Raw genomic sequence first — 21160 nt, 5'->3', positions numbered from 1 at the left:
ATGACGTAAAAGCATACTTATCCTTAATCATAGGAATTATTCTTCACTTGCAATAGTCCCCTAGTTTGTCTACAAGTTTAGTATCAGTTTATGAAACTTGTATGACATTTTTTCTTTTGAAAGATATTAGTCATTCGTGTATAGATTATTTCGTAAGCACTGATTGAATAAGGGTATGGTAAATATAAAGATTAACTAGTACACTATTAAATTAAAGGACTAATCTGAGATAATTTCAGGGGCTTAGTTAGATGTCTCTTTGTTCATTAAGATTTCGACCGTATTGGTCTGTACTCTACTAATTTGGACCAATCTAAGCAGAGGACGGTTGGCAAGAAATTAAATAACTTGGTTCTGGAATCGGATAGAAACTGCAAAGAATTTGTGAGAATTTTTTGAAGGGGTTCCTCATAACCGGTCTTACTGCTGACCGTACACCAGCATGTTAATTTTTCTGATGTCTCGTGCCTAAGCTCTCATAATGAAGGCCTTATAAATTAATACTTGCTATCTATATTGATCTATTCTTGATCTAGCGTGATCGTTTAGATTACTCCTCTTGTCCTTTCTCCTTTTGTATTTCTTTTCTTTCTTTCGATTTGTTTGTAATGGGCCCCATTAATTCATTTTGGCCTTTAAAAAAAAAATAGCTTCACGTTGTTGTTTCCTTTTTTAAATTTCAGCACCTTTATTGTGATTAGGAGCTCTACCTTGACTATCTGCATCTCTCTTTATGACATCCTTTTATTGCGGAAGCAGAAACTTCACGCTGTTGGAATGGAAACTAGCTTCACGCTGTTGTTTCCTGCTTTCATTTCTTCATCTTCTTTCTTCTCTCTCTAATTTCTGGTCTTCATCCTCCATCTTTTTGCTGCAGTTTTTTAACTGTGTTAATTAATTATTTTCTTCATGCTGATTTGTTGTTGCTGCATTGGTTATTTGTGAATGGGAACTATTTCACTTTTCTACATTAAAATTACAGATTTTACTATTCAGCATCCCCAACAAGTATTTTTGTTTCCGTTTTCCAACATTCCAAATTTCCCATCAGGTATCAAACGAAAGAGAAATTCTTGTGTTTATGAATTAATAGATTTCTCTTACACTAGAGTCTAAGATCATTGAGGGTGTGTCACGTTAAGAAACTTGCAGCAAAAAAATGGAGACAAGAAACAGGGTACCCAAATGGGTCTTCGAAGGAATTACAGTTTCAATTAAAAGGTGGGCACTTGCAAGTGTTATGGGTTCACCAGAGCAGAAATCTAATATCCCCAGATTTATAAACAACTTAAATTTAATTGGAATTTTTTCTCAAAATGTACACAATCATTAGTCCGTAGGTTGAATCAAGACAAGTTCTTCAATGTCCCTCTTTTGAAATCGATGCTCAAGAGAATCAAGAAGAGTACCTCAAACAATCTCCAGCTTCTATTATGTTGAAGGCACAAAACTATATACATGGGGATGTCAAGACACAAGAAAACCAACAATGGAAGATTACGCAATGGAGTACTATGTTAACGCGTTTCACGAAGCACTTGAAAACTTTAAGTAAATGTGCTTCACGATGCACATCATCTTTATGTTTATGCACTTCACAATGTACTTCAACTTTATGTTCACACTTTTCAGGATGCACATTATCTTTATGTCCATGCGTCTCATTATGCACTTTAACTTTATGTCAATTTGCACTTCAGTTTTTTGTTCACACGTTGCATTTCAACTTTGCATCATTGTACACAATCACTTCATATCACAAGCTTGTACTTTAACTTTATGTCACACGTTTAATGGACCTCGGCCCAACTATTCTACATTCATACGCCACCCTCTACTAGTGGAGTAGGATAGAAGAACTCAATATTCGTAAATTTTGTATAACAAATAAATATGCGTAAACTTGTACAATCAACTGCAACCCAAAGATTGAATTTCCATGGTTAACAAACTAACAATGAAAGATTACTTGACATAGAAAACAAATAAAATAGATTGACGTATTCTATTTTGCAATAGTAAAATAGATTGACGTATTCTTTTGTGCCATAGCTTGTAAACTATGGGGATCAACATCATATTGAAAATTTCTAAAACATCTACTTGAACAAGATTACATTGAGTATCCATGAAATTAGCAACAATATATTCTTGTCAGGAACTTTTCTTCTCTTAGCCTCAATTTGCTTCTGCGCATTCTCAACCTTCTTCGTCCAAGCATGCAGCACCATGTACGGATAACCACACATAGCGATACTACCAAATTCCGTAGATAGAGGTGTTGCAGGAGGCGATTTAAAGGTTGCAGCTGAAGAAGATCTTGCTTCATCATGCTCAAACCATTCAAAAAAACCAATCACCTTCATTATGAATCAAAATCAAATATTAACGTAAATGAGCACCATGCTTACATAAATCACTACCTAAAAAGAAAATTTCAAAGGCATATGATGACCAAGAATTATATGGCCTTTTTTTTCCCTTTGATTTCTTTTGTTTTCTTTAGTTTTTCTTATCTTTTTAGTTCTTAATTAGAGTCTTCAGTTATATTTAAGTCTTTTTGTCTTTTAGAGTCATCATTTGCATAATAGTTCTTTTTGAGTCTTTAATTGCTTTTTTAGTCCTTAGGATTGAGTCTTTTTGCATTATAGTCCTTGGTGTAGTGGTTAGAGCATTTGAGGGTATTTTGTGAAGGAAGTTTTTGTTAACCATAATATGAACTTTCATGGCTTAATGTGCATTATATTGGTGTTTTATGGTTACAAAGATGGCTTGATAGTATGTTCAGTGTGCAACCCTCATTAATAGCTCTTGATGGAAGAATGGAGCTTTGCCTATGAAATCTTTCTCGGAGGAGAATGACAAAGGTTGATGATGATTAAGGACCAAGAGGTTTTAGAACTAGGAAATAAAGGGTGTAAGAGCTGTTGAAGGCCTTGAAATGCATTAAATTGGGTAATGTGAGCTGAAGAATGAAGAAAAGATGATTCCAGCAAGGTTGGTGCGCATGTGCGTGAACATATGACACGCACATTAGGCATGTCCAAAAAAAATCAGAGCGACCAAACCTGGTCAAACCACAACTTGTTTTGAAGAAATAGGCGGTTCAGTTCGGTTCTCGAGTGGTTCGGTTGAAAAAACTAGGTTCATGTGGTTTCAGTTTGAGCTCCAGATTGATCGAATCGACTGAACTAGGTCTGAGAACAAAAAAGGGCCCAACCCAATACTAACCCTAGTCTCCTTTAGCCCAACCCACTATAAATACTCTCTTTTAACCCTCAGTTTCTCAACTATTCCAAACCCTAGTCGTCTCTCTCAATCTCGCATCACTCTCAACATCTTTCCCTACCCTAGTTGTTGTCTCTCTCAATCTCTCATCACTCTCAACATCGCCAACCCTAAACCCTAGCTGCCACACTCTCTCAAACCCACCCACAACCGTTCTTCTCTTCTCCCCACTCGCAGCATCAAAGAAATCCTAGCCACACTTTGGTTGATTAAGGTTCCTTCCTTCTGCGTCGATGATGAAGATCTCTCTCATTGTCACTGTGGTGCTTGATCTCCATCGTACTGGTGAAGCATGCAAGAAGACAGTGATGAAGATCTCTACAATAAGTGGTGATTTTCTGTGTTTGGGACCTATTTATGTAGAAATTTCCCTTTCGATTTGAAGATTTTGGGTTATTTGTGTTTTGTATTAATGAGTTGTTTAAGGTTCTGTTGAACAGATTATGATTTTGCTGATTTATTGCTTTCCTTCTTTCCCAATCTCATCTTCATTTTAGTGATTTATTTGGATTTCTGGTTTTATGATATTCGATTGAACCCACCCGAAAAGCCTAGCTTGTTCAATTCGAAACCTGCGAAAACCAAGACCATCAGTGGACAGTGGCAAATCTAGACTATTTTGTGATTTCAACTGTTTGAAACTGACATATTGGCCTGAATCCGTCTGAACTCATCCGATGGACAAGCCTCACACACATGTGTGTCAGGTCAGTGGCTTGGAAGCTGGAATTGAAGATGCACGCTTGTGCATGCATATATGGCACACACATGCATGCAAAGACAGTACCTTTGCTTCTTTGCACGCATGTGCGCACAGAAGTGGGACGCACATGGGTGCTTGCTCGCATGTTTTTTCCTATAAATTAGACTTTTGTAAGTTGTCTTTGAGCTTTTTGTAAGGCTTCTTCTCAGGTTAGATTATGACCTTCTTAGTCATGCTTGGCTAATTTCCTTTTAGCACTTGAGATGTGAACCTTTAACTTTGTTATGTTTTAGTTTATCAGTTTATATGGAATAAAAGTTTTCTTCTACGAGTCTATATCCCTTATTTAATATTAGCTTGAATGCATACAAGTTGTTTTGCTTATTCTTTTCAATAAATGAGAGTTTGGTTTAGAATAAGGGACCTAAGATTGGATTGATTAGTTGTCTACACCTTAGGATTAAGGGTGGAGACTAGTAGTCGATGGCCTGAAAGTCAGAACTTCATCTTCAATATAATGAATTAGGAATCAACACTTAAAGAATTAGGCTAGATCAACCATATAATGTATTTTATGAACTTCATATATTCTCTTTTATTTGAAACATAACTTGTTTTGGGAAATCTAAACCCAAGTGCTGGTCTTTAAACATAATCTCTTCTTTTCTTATGAAACTAGTTCATCTACCAATCAAATATACATTTCTTTTTAAATTCTTGTGCTCTAAACAACTCTTTTATTGTGTGAATTGGTATTTCCCACAATCAACGTGGTTCACCAATCTTTTATATTACTTCGAGCATACCATATATTTGTGGATAACGTATCAGTTTATCAGCATGAGTGCCACTTTTTGTCACATATTTGTTCAAGGGCATACAATCAACCAAAATGCTTCTACAATTTTTTTTCTTGCATTTGCTCATCCTATATGTCATTGTGATCTTGAGTCAACTCCAAAAGCTCAACGATATGATCGTAAAGTATAGTTACGAGTCGGGGTCCCTCGCCGGAGGACTATCAAATATAGTCGAACGGAAACTGTAGTTACAAGCATTTAGTGGCCGACGAAAAGCAACATATTATTTTATTTTTACACTTTAAACAAGAAAACGATATCATAGATTAAGAGTTAGAACTCAGACAAAAGAGCAAAATCAAATCGATCCATTTAGCGTTTTTAGCATGAAGACAGTTGTAGAATATGAATGCAATGACAAAAACAAGAAAACGATATCATAGATTAAGAGTTAGAACTCAGCCAAAAGAGAAAAATAAAATCGATCCATTTAGCGTTTTTAGCATGAAAACAGTTGTAGAATATGAATGCAGTGACAAAAACATCTAACTTGCATTTGCATCACATTATTTGAAAACTCAGATAAAAATAAACGAAGCAAATCATATGAAAGAGAAAACAGATTATTTTATTTAAGATCCAACTTTTGAAGGTTATGAGTTAAGGCGGCGAAGATCTCATGCCATGTAGGATAACTCCAATAATGAGATCTTGTTAAATTCAAATCTTATTTTAAGATCTCAACTTAAGATCTTCATTGGAGATGCTCAAATATGATAATTAAATCAAAGAAAACCCTATATTTAATATCTCTAATTACTAACCATAGGGACTATAGAATGATGAAGCTTAGGTTAAGAGGGTCAAAAGAATAGAAAACCCTAGTATAACCGAGACTATAGTACATTTAACATTAAGTTTAGAGGTTCATTAAAATAGATAACCCCAGTTTAATCAGGATATAATCTTAAATTTATAAGGTCATTAGAATAACTAATCCTAGTTTAATCGAGACTGTAGTATAACTAACCTTAAGTTAAGAGGGTCATTAGAATATATAACCCTAACTAGAGACTATAGAATAACTAATCTTAGGTTAAGAGAGTCACTAGAACATAACCCTAATTTAGTCAGGACTATAGATTATAAAATACCAAACCCTAATTTAACCGAGGTTGTAGAATACTTGACTTTAGGTTAATAGGTCATTAGAATAGGTAACCATAATTTAACTAGGACTATCATTTATTTAACCTTGAGTAAAGAGGGTCATTAGAATAACTAACCCTAGTTTAACATAGACTGTAATATAACGAACTTTCAATTAAGAGGGTTAATTGAATAACTAACGTTAGGCTTTGGATTGTTTATTATGGTTTTGAAAAACATTACTGTAACACCCCATTATTTTTTTCCGTTATTAGGTTATTTACTATTGTATTTTAATTATTATTATTATGATATATGGTAATTATGTGATTTTATTAGATAATTAAGTGATTATGTGATATATGAAGTGAGTAATTTACTTAATTTTTATTTGAGTGATATAAGATTAAATTAGATAAGGTTGTTCGGTTTAGGTGATATATGGAGTGGAGCCCACTAGTACTACTATATTAGGGGATAGAAGTGAAATAGAAAAATAGAAAGAAAAGAAAAATAAGGATCGAGCTGTGTTAATGGCCGAATTTGAAGAAGTAGTCTTCGTAAAAGTTGTAGCTCTTTCTGTTATAAATTTTTTTTCCACTGGTTTCACGTCGTTCCGACCTATGTAGCTCAAGCTATACGCATTTTAGTGAGTGTCGCAACCGGGGGTCGCAGCGGGACTAATCAAGTATCAGAAGAGTCGCCACTAATGTTTTTAGGGAGAACATAAGAGAACCCAAATAATAGAAACCAAATCTAGATTCGGGAGTCGGTTACGTATAGGGCGAAAGCGCCCTACAACGTCCGTTAAGAAACGGTTACCTATGTCAATTATGCAAAATTTCTTAGCTTTCTAAATCATTTATTTTACCCTTAAGAAAACGTCTTGTATTTTATTTAAAATATATATATATATATATATTTACAAGTTGCTAGTGTGATGAAAAGATTATTCTACAAAGAAGAACAAAATTTAGATTTTTGTTTGGAGTGCCTGGCGGGAGTGACCCCGGGCCTACGTATTCTCTATCAACAGAGAAAATCAAGGCTACGTAGTTCTTGGTAAAAAACATGAGTTGGTTATGATATTTTTTAGTTTTCAAAAGATTAATTCATTTGAAAAATGATAATGATTTGTTTTTATGATTTTATTTGCAAAGAGGGTTTAACCTTAACATTTCATTATGAGTTCTTGACATCATTGAAGAAAACATATTTTGGGATTTTTCTTAAGAAAATAATTAATCAGAAAAAAAAAAAAAAAAAGCAAATACAGCCCCTAATTATTCACATTTTAATGGTTAAGAGCAATATGTCCCTATAATGGTATCAAAAACCGAAACTAGGCCATGATTCAAAAACAAAGCCCATCATATACATATAAAAATATGCTATGAAGAGACCAAGAAAGGGAGCAGCGGACTAGCCCAAAAAGAAGTGAGGAAAGAAAGGAAAAAAATAAAAATTAGAAACAAACTAGAGAAAGAAAAGGAACGGGCCTTTGGCCATGGTGAAATCAGATGTGTTCATTGGGTAAAAAAAATAAAAGAAAGTAAGATAACCGATTGAGACATAAAAGGGAATAAATCCCAAGCCTTTCCAAACGGTTCCTTTCTCATATTTTTTCTTGTTTTTACGTTATCTCTCTCTCTCTCTTCTGTTTCGTTCCTGTTTCTCTTCTTCTTCCTTTCTCTGTTTTTTTTTAAAACCCTAGCCTACGCCGGCCTTCTCTTATGCGCGCATGGCCACGGTGGCCGCAGCCATGGCAGGGCACAGCGAGGCTGATGAGGGCCGCTACAACATCGAAGCCGCCGCCTTTCGGCGGCGGTCCGGCGAGAGCAACGCGAATCTGAGAGGGGTGTCAAAACACTCAGATCTGTCTTGAGTGGGGAAAGAGGAGAATCAGAGCAGCAACACAACCACAACGCAGCCACCACCTTTCGGCGATGCTCCGGCGAGGGTTAGTGAAGGTGATCCGAAAACACACCGCCACAACTCCGAGCCACCATCCTCTGGCGGTGACTCACTGAGGGCGTGAAGGACTTGGCCTCCCCCTTTCCTGCACTGTTCTTGACTTGTTTATCACTGTATTTCTGTTTTGTTGGTTTAAGTATTTCTTAGTTTTTTTTTTTAATCCTCATGTATCTATTTTAGTCTGGTTTCTTATTTCCTCTTTTACTATAAAGGATGTAACAGGAACAACACAAAAGTGAAAAGGAAATGGATTTACAGAACAACAACTGATATAATAAAGTCTTAAGGAAGAAAGAAAAATAACTTAGTGAAAGCTTTGTTCTCTTTTCAGTTTCAGACTCAATCTTACGTTTTTTTTTTATCTTAATGCTTCCCCCCTATCAGACCAAGTTTCTATTTTTTAATAATGGTTTGTGTATTCAATCTTAGGTCCCCCCAGAAAGTAAAAAAAACTTTCTATTTATAGGGGATGGCTATACTTACTTCTGAAGGATTCGGAACCCACTTGCTCTGCTGATCATCTTTATCCCATTATTTTTCTTTTCTTTTTGTTTTTATATCAATTTTATCATTTTCTTCTCATGAGCAATTTTTGGTCGAAAATGGGCCTAACCACACACTTTTTTTAATTGGCAAAGCATTTCTGGTAAAAAAAAAAATATGGGCTAAAGACCCACTAACCAGACATTCTATTTTTTTTAATTATTGCTACATGGTTAAGAAATCAAAAATAAATTAACTCACTTGATCACTAATACTAAAGAGTTCACTCTAACTTTATATCCCTAATTAAGTTATTAATAATTTTTAAATTCAAACTATTAACCCGGACAAAAAGGAGTATCCACAGTGCGCATGGGTTAAGGTGTCCCTTTTTTTTACGAACCACTGTTAGTGTTATATTTTTCCTGAATTTTGTATTTCGAATTTCGCCTTGAAAATTCACAGGGATTTACAAAACGTGTATACGGAGTCATGATAAAAAAAATTGAATTTTTATGAGTGTATTTGAGGCATTTAAAAATTCGCCAAAGTTGCGTACAGTTTATAACTGTTTTGAATAAAATGAGTCATTTTAGGTGCAAATGTTGTTTTCGGAAAAAGATGTGGTGCGCGTGTGAGGTGATGCGCAAGGCGCGGTGGTGCGCGACCATGGCGAGGGTTGCGCGCGAGGGAGGTGGCGCATGTAGGTAGTGGTGTGCGCGGTAGCGCGCGCATGAGGGGGATGGTGCAGGGAGATGGCGAGTTTTTTGGGAAAATTAGGAAGAAACCAGTTTTTGTATAATAGTTGCAGAACCTGTTATATATGAATTATATTTACTTTACATTTGTTTAGTAGTTCATTATATGATGTTTCTGAATTGATGTTATGTGTTAAGTTGCTAAGTTACTGTGATTGCAAGTTGTGTGATTGATAACATGTAAGTGTGCGTTTTGTGAAATTGGAGATGATTTGAATTGTTGAGTTGGTGATGAATATACTAAAATAATTAAGACTTGGAGATGGTCTGAATATGCATATGTTAGTTGAGTTTTGCATAATACACTGTATAATTGTCAAGATGCAATGTTTACTAGTTCTCGTGAAGCCTAGCGACTTATCCTAAAACTGGATGGTTTTGAAATCCTAGAGAGAGGGTTTTATTGGTGGTTATCTGTCTGGAGTGGACGCGGTGATATCGCTAAGGATAACAACTTTGGTACCAAAGGCATTTGCACGGAGTCACACTTGAGTCATATATGTTACGGTAGGGAGCCGTTGATGTTAAATAATGATAACTGCAATATTTTTGGAGAATTTGTTGTTGTGGTAATTGGAGATATTTATATTTGCTTTATCTGAGCTATAATTACGGAGTATTGGCATATTGTGAAATTAAATGATTATATTAAATTTCATGATTTATTTTCTTAATTGTGTATGAGGTATTTATGGATATTTTTATAAGCTTTTGAATTACTTATTATTATGGTTATCTATACGATATGAGTTCTCACCCTTATGTTGGAATGATGTTATATGCGACATCGCTCAGGTACCGAGGATAATGGAGCTTCTCGCGAGGGTTAGTTGGAGGAGCTAGTCTTTCATTTATGGTTTAGTTAGGGGAGTCATGCTCTGTTATGTAACACGGAGAAACGTTTAGTATTGTACCTGGATGTTAGGAGATAATTTATGAACTCTCTTATTTATTTTTGGATTATGTTTTATTTTGAGAGTTGAAACAAATCCGTTGTGCTATGCATATGATGATGAGACATCAAAGTTGAAATTTATATATATATTATGAGCATGGCAGATGTTTTGATTTATGTTTCTGGAGAATAAATGTGATACCCTCTTTATTATGCATTTTACTCTGATTTATGCTATAATTTTTACACGGGGGTTAGAGGGTGTTACAATTACTACTGTTCCTGCCGTTGTCTCCGTTTTCTTTTGTGCTTCAAGGATTCTAGAAATTCAACTTGTTACTCTTGTGGCGTCTTTCTATCTTTTATGTTGTATGTTTTTTTGTAACTTTGGCTTTGGAGCTTTGTCTGTTTTTTGCAACAGGTGGGGTGCTTTAGTTAGGGGGCAAAGGTTTTGATCAATTAAGGAGATTAGAATTTGATCAATTAAGAAACACATTATTGGAGAGACTCAAAGAATGATACTACAAATCATGGAAACGATGCAACAACCACCAATGCCAACCACAATTCAAGAGGAGTCGGAGATTGAGGAGGATCTTGGTGGTAATTGATGAATTATTAAAACTTTGCCACACTTTGTTTTTATGTTTAATGTAATAGACTATGTTTAATGTAACAGACTTTGTTTAATGTAATAGACTACTTTGTAACTACTAGACTAGTTTAAGTAGTGCATGATATTTTTTTGTGATGAATTTGTGGATATGTTAAAATTGAGTGTCTTGTCGTTTCCAAACATTTTGATGATTATGGTTATTACATGTTTGATGTTAAATGCATATTTCTCTCACAATAAAATCCGTCAGAAAACTAATAAGTTGTTATTGCTAGTTTTATATTGATTTTCGTCACTAAACTCATCACTAAATTTCTAAATCCGTCGCTAAATTATGGATGAAATTGTCACTAAAATCCGCTACTAATCTCTATCGCTAAATCAGTCGCTAACTTTTGACGCTAATTTATGTCGCTAAATCAGTTGCTAATTTTCATCGCTACAAATCAGTTGCTAAGATTAGCTACTCACGTTATAGCAATGAACCAACTTCGATTGCTAAATCGGTCGCTACTAGCTTTAGCGATCGATTTAACCCATGTAGCGACAGATTTGGTCGGTCGTCACTAAACTGTTTTCAAGTAGTGTGGCAGGTAATTATCAAATGTTGTAAGTTAGCTGAATTTTACCTCTACAAATAGTGGAAGAGTCATTTATATAAGACACAACTCAAAAATCAATCGAAATCTACGAATTTTCTGCATTTCCTTTTGTCTTATACTTTCAGCACTTGACCTTTCAGCACCTTACTTTGTCTATACAACCTTTTAGATCTTTACCATTCCTATGCTCTATTTATTATGTTTTTAGCCATTTATTTTCAGTCTCTTATTCATCCATTTCATTCGTTCAACTCCCTTAGTTTTATCGTCGTATATTGTCCACAACTTCTCAATAGTTATTAAGAGCTTTTTGGAGTGTTTTAGCAACTTGCATTGAGGAAAAAAAATTCTTCATCAAGTAATCACTTGATCATGAAATCGTTATGTTGGTTTCTCAGCGCCGCACCATTTTTAATAACTATTTGTAAACCAACAGCAATTAAGTGTTGGTCCAGACTTAATTCTGTGGAGTGGCGATCATAGAGGACTTTTTTCAGTCAAGACTATCTGTGAAGCCATGGAACTTCGACTCTTATCTCCTATACAGGGTGTTTGGAACATTCCCAAACGCCTACGCAAAATCATCCCGCCAAAAGTGACACTTTTCCTTTGGCAAACGGTGAATAATAAAATTGCAGTCAAAGGTAATCTTGTGGAGAGAGGGATAGCACTTGACAACGAAGGCCGCTGCAGTTTATTCGGTCTGCAAGTTGAACCGGTCACTCATTTGATGTTAGCCTGCGGTAAGACCTGTCCCTTGTGGTACAACATTCTCAATCGTGAAGGAGTGGCATGGTGGTGTCCAGGCTCCAAGTAAGGTCAGCTGGATGAATGGGAAGATTTAAGAGTAAAACCAGACAAGGGTTTATGGGAATTGATCCCTTACTCGCTCTGCTGGTCCATTTGGTTGGGACGCAACGATTTCATTTTTCAGGATAAAGAATTTTTGCTGGAACTGATTTGAGACCTGCATATTTCTCGGATTACTTGGTGGATCAAAGCTTGGTGGAGAGAATGTCCGTATGCTAGTAGCGATTTCTTACTGAACTTTGTGGACATTCGATTGAAAGCTCCAAAGGTAAAAATTCGCAGCAATCAATGTATTCCTCCACCGGCGGGGACTCTAAAATTCAATGTTGACGGATCCTCACATGGCACACCCGGAAAGAGTGGTATTTGGGGAATTGTCAAAGATGCAGGACGACAAATCAGAGGTATGTTTTCAAAACCTATTGGGGAGCTATGGGCCTTTGAAGCGGAGGTGAAAGCTATCGTACACACACTCATACACACACTCATCTTCTGCCGACAATTTCAGCTTAGGCATATCCTCATTGAGAGTGATTCTGCACTCGCCGTAGGATGGGTTAATAATAGAGTCAATAGGCATTGGAAATTGATTCAAGACCTTAATCTGATTGATTCCCTCTGTATTGAAGTTGATTGCTTAGGGCTCTGACATATTTTCAGAGAATCAAACCACTTGGCTGACTATCTTGCCAAATCTGGCTGCAACCGCCAGTTTGAAATCTGGTCTTTGATAAGAAATTAGCTGTTCACACCTCTGATTTTCGGATATATAATGGAGCTGGTGTTTTACTGTTTTGTTGCGGTTGCTAATTTGGTTCGGTTTGGGTTGAGGTCATATTGCAGGGGTTTATTTCTGGTTATGTTGCAGTTTCCCCCTCACCTAGGGGTGTTTCTTTCCTGCTGCACTTGAGCGGTTTCAATATTTGGAAGCTGTCCTCGTCGCACGGTGGTGGATGGCAACCGAGAATGGTGGATTTGACTTGGTCTGTGATGATTTGCGTGGTGCCTTGTGCTGCTTGCAATGCCTTCGTCCTTTGCTCCTCTGTTTAGAGTTCTTTTAATTCCTTTGCTGTTGTAGTGCTAGCTTTTTGTCCTTTGCTTTGTTTGTTTTTTGGCACTGTTTTGCCATCTTCTTTTACTTTTAGTTTCTTGTTGTTGTTGTTTCCTTTGGCTGGCTCTCTGTTAGCCTGGTTTTGTACTCACTCTTACTTTCTATGTTATATTATTCTCCTTTTTCAAAAAAATTATGATATTTAATTAACTAAAAAAAGTACAGACTGAATAATTACATCATTCTATGCCCGGTTCCTACCCTATAATGACATATTGACATTCCAATCTCATTGCCATGCGGCAGCCCACCTCCCACCAATTGGGACATTCGAACCTCAGGCCCCACAGACCCAAAAAAGAAATAAAAAGCCAATAATTTATAATTCTTAAACACCAATCACCAAAAATAATGTCTCTCATATACAAAAAGAAAAAGTTGTCATATTCCCAGATCTCATTTTTGCTTGAACCCCCACTTATACTCGTTACCCTGCCATTGCTCTCATCCTCATCCATCATTTGACAAAATCAAACCACCTTCATCAACTTCCCTTAAAACACAAGACACCACATTGTCAGTGCTACATGCTACACAACGTAGCCATATTATATTACCTTTTCTCTTCGTTACAACACACAAAGATACACAACACAACACAAAACCATCACTAGATGCGACACGATCGAGCTGCCAAGATTTGAGAAATGAAGAAGCGGTATCCTCTCCCTGAGAGACGGTGGTTCCTGGGATTGGCTATAGTGGGCTTGATAGGAGCGGTGCTGTTCATAGCCACCGCGATCACAGCCTCCGACAGACGGTTCATGTGCCAGCTAGCGCCGGGGATCATCAAGACACGAACCCAAACTGGTGAGGATTACAACCCAACGCCGATCCAGCTGAGGGCCATACTCCACTACGCCACCTCTCGCGTCACCCCTCAACAATCAGTGTCGGAGATCAAGATCAGCTTCGACGTGCTCAAATCAATGGGCCGACCCAGCAACTTCCTAGTCTTTGGGCTGGGCCATGACTCCCTCATGTGGGCCTCAATGAACCCAGGTGGCAACACGCTGTTCCTGGAGGAGGATCCCAAGTGGGTCCAGACCGTCCTCAAGGACGAGCCGGGCCTGCGAGCCCACACCGTTCGGTACCGCACCCAGCTTCGGGAAGCCCACGCGCTACTCTCGTCGTCACGGTCCGAGCCCGCGTGCTCCCCGAATAAAGCCTTCCTGCGTGGCAACCGGGCCTGCAGGCTCGCGCTGGAGAATCTACCTGACGAGGTGTATGAGACTGAGTGGGATCTGATCATGATCGACGCGCCTAAAGGGTATTACGCGGAGGCTCCCGGCCGCATGGCTGCCGTGTTCTCGGCCGCAGTGATGGCAAGGAACCGGAAGGGATCCGGTGTAACGCACGTGTTCCTACACGACGTGGATCGGAAGGTGGAGAAGGTTTACGCTGGGGAGTTCCTTTGCAAGAAGAACTTGGTGAAGGGAGTTGGAAGGCTTTGGCATTTCCAGATACCACCATCCTATAACCGCACCGATGCTAAGAGTTTCTGTTAGAACTTAGAACGTAACTTTTGTTTGTTACACTTGATATATTCATCGTCATTTTTTTTTTTCCATTGTCTTGTATTACAGTGAGACTCAAAACTTTATTTATTTCTAGGCAGATAATTTCTCTATTATCCTTCCAGAATTCATTTTAATCAATGTCTTCCTGTGATTACTTACCATACATGCGTCCTTACACATTGATACTTTTCTCACTAGTTTGTTCGTTGCTTTATCTCTCTTTCTTAATTACTTTTACTTTGTCTCATGTCTAGTAAGGGGTGGAGCCAAGATTTCAACTACATAGGGGCTGAGATCGAACAGATTATTATGTGCATGTTTGGATTTATGATGAAACATCAGGATGAGTAAAAATTATGGTAGACAAAAATAAAAATTACGGTAAAGTCAAAATTATGGTAAAGAAAAGCTAAAATTATAAGAATTTATTATATCCTCATGATTTAGCCTCACGGTAATTTTCTACTTCATATCCAAACATGGAATTTGAATTATAAGATTGTTTTTCGTAAACACTACAATATGTATTAATTGATATATAAGTAATAATTTTTATACGCATAAGAAGTATATAATTAGTTTGAGTATAATAGATACTAACCAATTTTAATTTGTTGACAGTGTACATAAGGATAAAAAAATCAACAAATGTGTTTTCAAGTTGTAGGTGAATACAAGACAGCAATATGAATACAAAAGAGATAAATGTAAGATATTATAAGTGATGTGATAAGAAAATAAGAATTAGATAAGAAAAATTGGGGATAAATGACATAGAAAAAAAGTTGACATAAAAGTAAAAAAATATAGTAGCAAAAAATGACGCTATTATATATTTTTTTTTGCTACATCCGAAATTTAATTTAATGACGCTATTATATATAATAAAATGCTCACCCATAGACATTATAATTGGCCTACTGGTCAATTATTTTGATTCATAATAGTTTCCTAAATAGATCGATTCTAAATCAGGTGCTTTTGCTATTTTTATTAGTTGATGATCATTTATTTTGTTGACTATCCAAAGATTCACTCACCACCTCTCACAATTCACTGTGACAGGGGCCAGATTAAAAATTTACATAGTTTGGATGAAAATTTCAGAATTGGGGGAGAGACCATGGCCACGGTGAGCCACTGATGTCCCTCCGCTCAGTCCAGTGAATCTTTTACCTGACAGGAAGGGGCAGATTTGGGAATAATCTAACTGCCATAAACTCATCTACAATTTTTATTTTGTTAGGGACAATTTTTGCACAAAGGGTACAAGTGAGGGACTAAATGTGCATTTAAGCCAAAAAGTTATTTAACCCTATTATTTATTAAGATTGGAGACAAATCATACTAAGTAACATCTTCATAAAATACGTGAGATCCAATCATGGATTGATCAAAGATTAAAATCAGCCTAACAACTAGAAAGCCTGCATGTTAATATATCCTTTGAAAATGCATCCTATACACATCCTAACAAACAGACTACAAAAAATATTTCATCCGGTCATCCCTCCTCATGGCATTATATACAGCTTGGACCTGAAAAATACAAAAATATTCCTTATCAAGGTATGCTCAGCTGGTAAAATCTGCATTGAGACACAATCTACTATAAAACAAATGGAATATCATGTTCTTTAGGAAAAAGGTAACCAGAAGGAATTAATTTAGAGAGGGAAAAAGAATGAAGGAAGCAAGACCAAAATACCTGTTCACTGGAAACAACTTGGATAGGCCCTATGTTTACGGACACATATTTGCCCCTTGCTGATAATTTCTGCTTAACACGTCCCTGTATCAAAGATGTTAAAAATTTTGGAAAGTGGAAAGATGAAAATAAACCGCAAAATAGAAGGGTTGATGAAATATATTAACAAGTTAATGACACAACATATAACACTCTTCCTTTGGGAAACTCTTGAAGGCAATCACACCATTCAAGGTAAAACAATCATACTTCAAAAAAAAATTTCAAATAAAGCTCTTAATATTTCATGTAATCAATAACAGTGTTAATGAACTCACTCGGTCAATTATGCGACTCCTTTCTTATAATCAACTACTCTACTTGTCCCCATAGAGTTGATGTTCTTTTAAGGAGTTCATTGACACTGACTGGCATGCAACTGTCAACTTTTAATGTTTAACTGCTTCTAAGAATATGCACAATGCAGGTCCCTTCCCGATGATAATCCTGTCCCAAATTCCTAAATATCTGAGTGAAGGGAGACTGGAACACAAACGCAAGGTTAGCCAAGATTTTGCTTATTTTGGGGCAGCCTGTCGTCAATTATTATCCCAAGATTACAGAATAAAAGCAATTTTTAGATCCAGTCACAAGATCACAAGCATACCCTTCTAACCTTTGGCTGATGCTGACTTCTAGGTTTATGTTTTAGATCAAGACGTCTCCCTCTCTCTCTCTCTCTCTCTCTCTCTCTCATAGGAATAATGTTTACCCCTCAGATTTAGATATCCAACTTGCAGGGTCTATGAGAAGATGGCTTGGCAAGGGGATTAAAACTCTGTCTCTAACTTGTGAGATATTAAATTTTTACTGATAGGACAGTTAGCTAAAGTGTGAATTAGTGGGTAATTGTGGGTTAGTAATATAAAAGAGGGCAACCCATGGTAGTAGGGATAAGAATTGTTGTATGTAGGGAGAGGTTGGGTCAAATACACAGTTTGTGTTGTAACTCTTGTACCCATTCTCTGCTAGTTTCTGATACCTTCTTGAAACGGCTGCACGAGAGGGGAATTATAGCGGCAATTCATTTCTTGAATTTTCATGATACTAGTTTCCTATCACTGGTATCAAAGCTCCACCTAGGAGTTGTGGGTATCCAAACAGGAGGCCAATGGTACACGTGTATTCATAAATAGATTTAGATAGAATTAGATAGATTTACTTCTTTTTTATCTCTTTATATCTATAAATTGTACAAGTGTATTCATGAAATATACAGAGAAATATTTTCATCAGATACAAGTTGGTATCTGAGCTAGTTGGGATTCTATTAGCGCAACCGTTGTGAGGGGACTCATCCCCCTCAAGGGACTTTCTCCTCCCTCACGGAGGCTTTCCAAATCTATTTGGATTTTTTATTTCTCATTCTCTGCTTCCGTGCTCGTTACCTTGGCCGTTCTCTTCTTGGTCAAATTTCCACTCTCATGGAACACTAGTGACCCCTGTGACTCGTTTGTTGCTCCGTCACAGTTCTCTTTCTCTTTGGAACCCTAGTGGCCCTTGTTGCGTTCTTAGCAGCCACCGTCAACATCCTTCCACCGTCGTTTCAGAAGTTGCTCCGAAAGAACCGGAGATACCTTCATTGGACTCACCGTGCCCGATCTACCTTTTTCCCTGAAGTTCCGTCACCAGAGAAGTAGTGACGCGCCTTTTTCTTTCTACAAGTGAGTTCCACTCGTGGCTTCGCTCCCTGCACGTGAGCGGTACGCGCCACCCTCCAAGCATTCGTTCACCGACGCGATTGCACAGACAAGATCCCCTTCCCCTCCTGGTGTTGTTCTATTCCAGGGGACCTTTTGCCCCAGATTCGGAGTACTGTTGGATGTTCTTGGAGCCCCTGCACTTAAACGTGAGTCTCCTTTTTTGTATTGCTGTTTGGCGTTCTTTGACGAACCATTGGTTGTTCCTCGTTGTAGGAGCATGTGATTTCAAGTTGTCTCTTTGTTATATTACTAATTCGACGTAGTTGTTTCCTCCCATTGTGGGAAGGATTATTTCTCCTCTTGTTGCCGTTTGAAGCCATTAATAAGATTTTATATTATTATGATTTCGTGATGATAGATTAGAAATAGAGATAAGATTTGTTTCTCTATATAGATTAGCATCCATTAAAATAGAGACAGAATTAGATAGATTTACTTCTTTTTTCTCTTTATATCTATAAATTGTACAAGTCTATTCATGATATATACAGAGACATATTTTCATCAGATTCAAGTGACATATTTGAGATAAATGATAGAGACCAAACCGAGACAATGTCCACTTAAGGCCCTGTATGGCCAAGATTCTACTAAGTTTCTTAAAGGAACTAAGGTGGAAGAAGTGAACAGGCTAACTCAAGAAACAGATGAGCTGTTACAGGAACTTAGAGGATATTTAATTGAGGCTCAGGATCAGATGACGGCCCAAGCCAATAAGCATAGGAGACAGCTTGACTTGATATTTCTTAACTGGCAACCCTACAAAATTAAATAATTGACTAAAAGGCCCAACCAGAAGCTTAGCACCAGATTTAGTGGCCTGATTAAAGTGGTAGAAAAGATTGACTAAGTTGCTTATAGGCTGGAATTACCTTCCCAGTTCCCACAGCAGAACTTACCCTGGATTCCATGTCAATCTGTTGAAAAAGGAAGTTTCGAGACAGCAGGCACAGCAACTCCCTCCCTTACTGTCAAAAGATTATGAGTTGAAGGTGCAACAGGAGGCAAAGCTTGCAACCTGCGCTGCATCAAATGGTGACTTGGAGCTGCAGTCCCTTCCAGAATTTGAGAAATAGTTGGGAGCTGGTATCTAAGGTGGAGGAAGCTTTCTTTACCCTCCATCTCGAGGACAGGAGGAGCTTGATAAGAACCTTGGGAGAACCACACCACAAAAGCTAGCTGTTGTAGTTGGAGAGCCCAAGGCCTTATAAACCCCACATTAGAATCTCATACTTTCAATGTGGGACTCAAGTCCCATACCTTGCAATTGGGTCCTAACAGAGCTTTTAGGGGGAATTGATAAGAATTGAACTCCAATTAGGAGGGTCTATGAAAGGAATGTTAGGGGAGTAATAGAGGATCAAAACTCTAAATTGTATTCTGTACTGTGACAGATATTAAACTGTTACTCACAGGACAGTAAAATAAAGGCTTAGTCCCAGGTCATCGTGGGTTAGTAATATTGAAGAGGGGAAATCCATGGTAATAGAGGTCAGCATTGTTGTATTGTTTGAGTATGATTTGAGCAATAGAGTTTCTAAGGGATTTTTTCTTGCAAGGGTTTCACCCTTGGAAAGAAGGTTTTCCTTCTTATTTAAAGTAAGTTGTAAGATTTTTTGAATGATTAGTTACATAAAATATAATAGATGTATTATATATATAGTGTTAACACAGGTTATAGTTTGTTGGTTTTTCTTTTTGGATGTGTTCTACTTTTATTTGACAGTCGAAGAGGCATGATCTTACACGTTGCATTGGAAGTCTAATTAACAAGTCCAGCAAACAAAACAAAACAAAAATGTTATCCAGCAATAAGCATCACATCAATTTCAAGAAACAGCCATGTTCACGTAATGTTAGACTGAAGCAAAACTAGGCACAAAATCAATCATAAAGTAATAAATAATCATAGATAAGCAAAAAAGAAAAGAAAAATTTAAAGATGTATTACAAATATAGCAATGCTAAGCTCGTAAGGAACGAAATAAACATGTGACTTGGATCATAAAATAATTCAATGCATGAAACAGCAATTCAATTATACAGTACACACCTGAGGAATAGGCTGTTGGATTACAGATTCGACGGCAACAACCATGGCTTGCACAAAATCCTCACCTCCAGTTCCTATCGCAGTGAAGCCCCGATTAGTCGGGTATGAGTTCACCTGCCACAAACACAAGTAAATTATTCATTCCGATTACAAAACAAAGTTGCTAAGCTTAAAAGAGGAAAACAAACCTTTTGGTCCAACGCGAGCCATTCGTTAGTAGAATCATCGGTCACGGTGCCACCAATAACCATGTTGGTAGTTTGACCAACCCTCCCTTCCGTCTTAGACACCTCTGTATGTAACCATGACCATTAATTAATCAATCAATCAAACCAAATTTTTAGTTACTTAGTTCAAGAAAAAAGAGAGAGATTGATTTACCAGAAATGGCTTTCAATACAGCTTCTTGAGGGGGACCACCTTGATCGTCCTGAAACGACGGCGTTTCATCATGAGAGCAACGGAGTGCTCCTCCTCCATTGGCACCGTGAAACTGAAACGGACGAGGATTGAATTTGAAGGTTCTTCTGTGATTATTCGGATTCAAATTCAAACAAAATCGTTGAAATATTGGGAACGGTTCCACCACAAGCATGCCCCTGCACGCCATTACTTTCCTGTTTTTCTCTTCTCTTCTCTTCTTCCTCTCTCTGCCTTCAATCAATAAATTAAAATCAAACACTGATTTTTTTCCAGATAAGGGTCCAGCTTGAATTTCCATTAATACCCCTGTCTGTAAGTTAGGGCATGTTTGGTTCCAATTTTGGTTCAAACGTGAATATGAGCTTCAAACGTCCATCAGAGTCTCAAAGGTAGATCTCCATCATCGTTTTGAGATGTTTGGGAACCAATTTTGAAAATTGATTCTACGAGTTTGATTCGAATCTAGCATAATTGACTTGAGCTAGCCCCTCCATCTGCCTTATCCGATTTTGTATATTTGTAGTT

The 21160-nt window shown here is 37.2% G+C and overlaps 2 protein-coding genes across 2 annotated transcripts; one reads left to right on the top strand and one right to left on the bottom strand.

The window, feature by feature from the left end:
• Positions 1-13596: 13596 nt before the first annotated feature.
• On the top strand, positions 13597-14890 carry LOC130726784 (probable methyltransferase At1g27930). Its single transcript, XM_057578091.1, has one exon. It carries the CDS (start codon positions 13837-13839, stop codon positions 14695-14697), a length of 861 nt encoding a protein of 286 aa, XP_057434074.1. The 5' UTR covers positions 13597-13836; the 3' UTR covers positions 14698-14890.
• Positions 14891-15730: 840 nt separating this feature from the next.
• On the bottom strand, positions 15731-20959 carry LOC130724650 (uncharacterized). Its single transcript, XM_057575928.1, has 5 exons — positions 20594-20959; positions 20401-20504; positions 20213-20326; positions 16418-16501; positions 15731-16248 (listed from the first exon to the last, which is right to left on the bottom strand). Exons 1-5 carry the CDS (start codon positions 20931-20933, stop codon positions 16192-16194), a joined length of 699 nt encoding a protein of 232 aa, XP_057431911.1. The 5' UTR covers positions 20934-20959; the 3' UTR covers positions 15731-16191.
• Positions 20960-21160: the final 201 nt, after the last annotated feature.

The sequence above is a fragment of the Lotus japonicus genome, chromosome 6, assembly GCF_012489685.1.
Source record: "Lotus japonicus ecotype B-129 chromosome 6, LjGifu_v1.2".
NCBI lineage: Eukaryota > Viridiplantae > Streptophyta > Magnoliopsida > Fabales > Fabaceae > Lotus > Lotus japonicus.
The sequence above is the reverse complement of the archived record's forward strand: the minus strand, read 5'-3'. Positions and strand labels throughout refer to the sequence as shown.

Coding starts and splice junctions, on each gene's coding strand:
- LOC130726784 (XM_057578091.1), top strand. CDS start 13,837: ATGAAGAAGCGGTATCCTCTCCCTGAGAGACGGTGGTTCCTGGGATTG.
- LOC130724650 (XM_057575928.1), bottom strand. CDS start 20,933: ATGGAAATTCAAGCTGGACCCTTATCTGGAAAAAAATCAGTGTTTGAT. Junction 16,502..20,212: donor TCCAACAGCCTATTCCTCAG/GTGTGTACTGTA, acceptor TCTTTGATACAG/GGACGTGTTAAGCAGAAATT. Junction 16,249..16,417: donor AAGTTGTTTCCAGTGAACAG/GTATTTTGGTCT, acceptor TGTATTTTTCAG/GTCCAAGCTGTATATAATGC.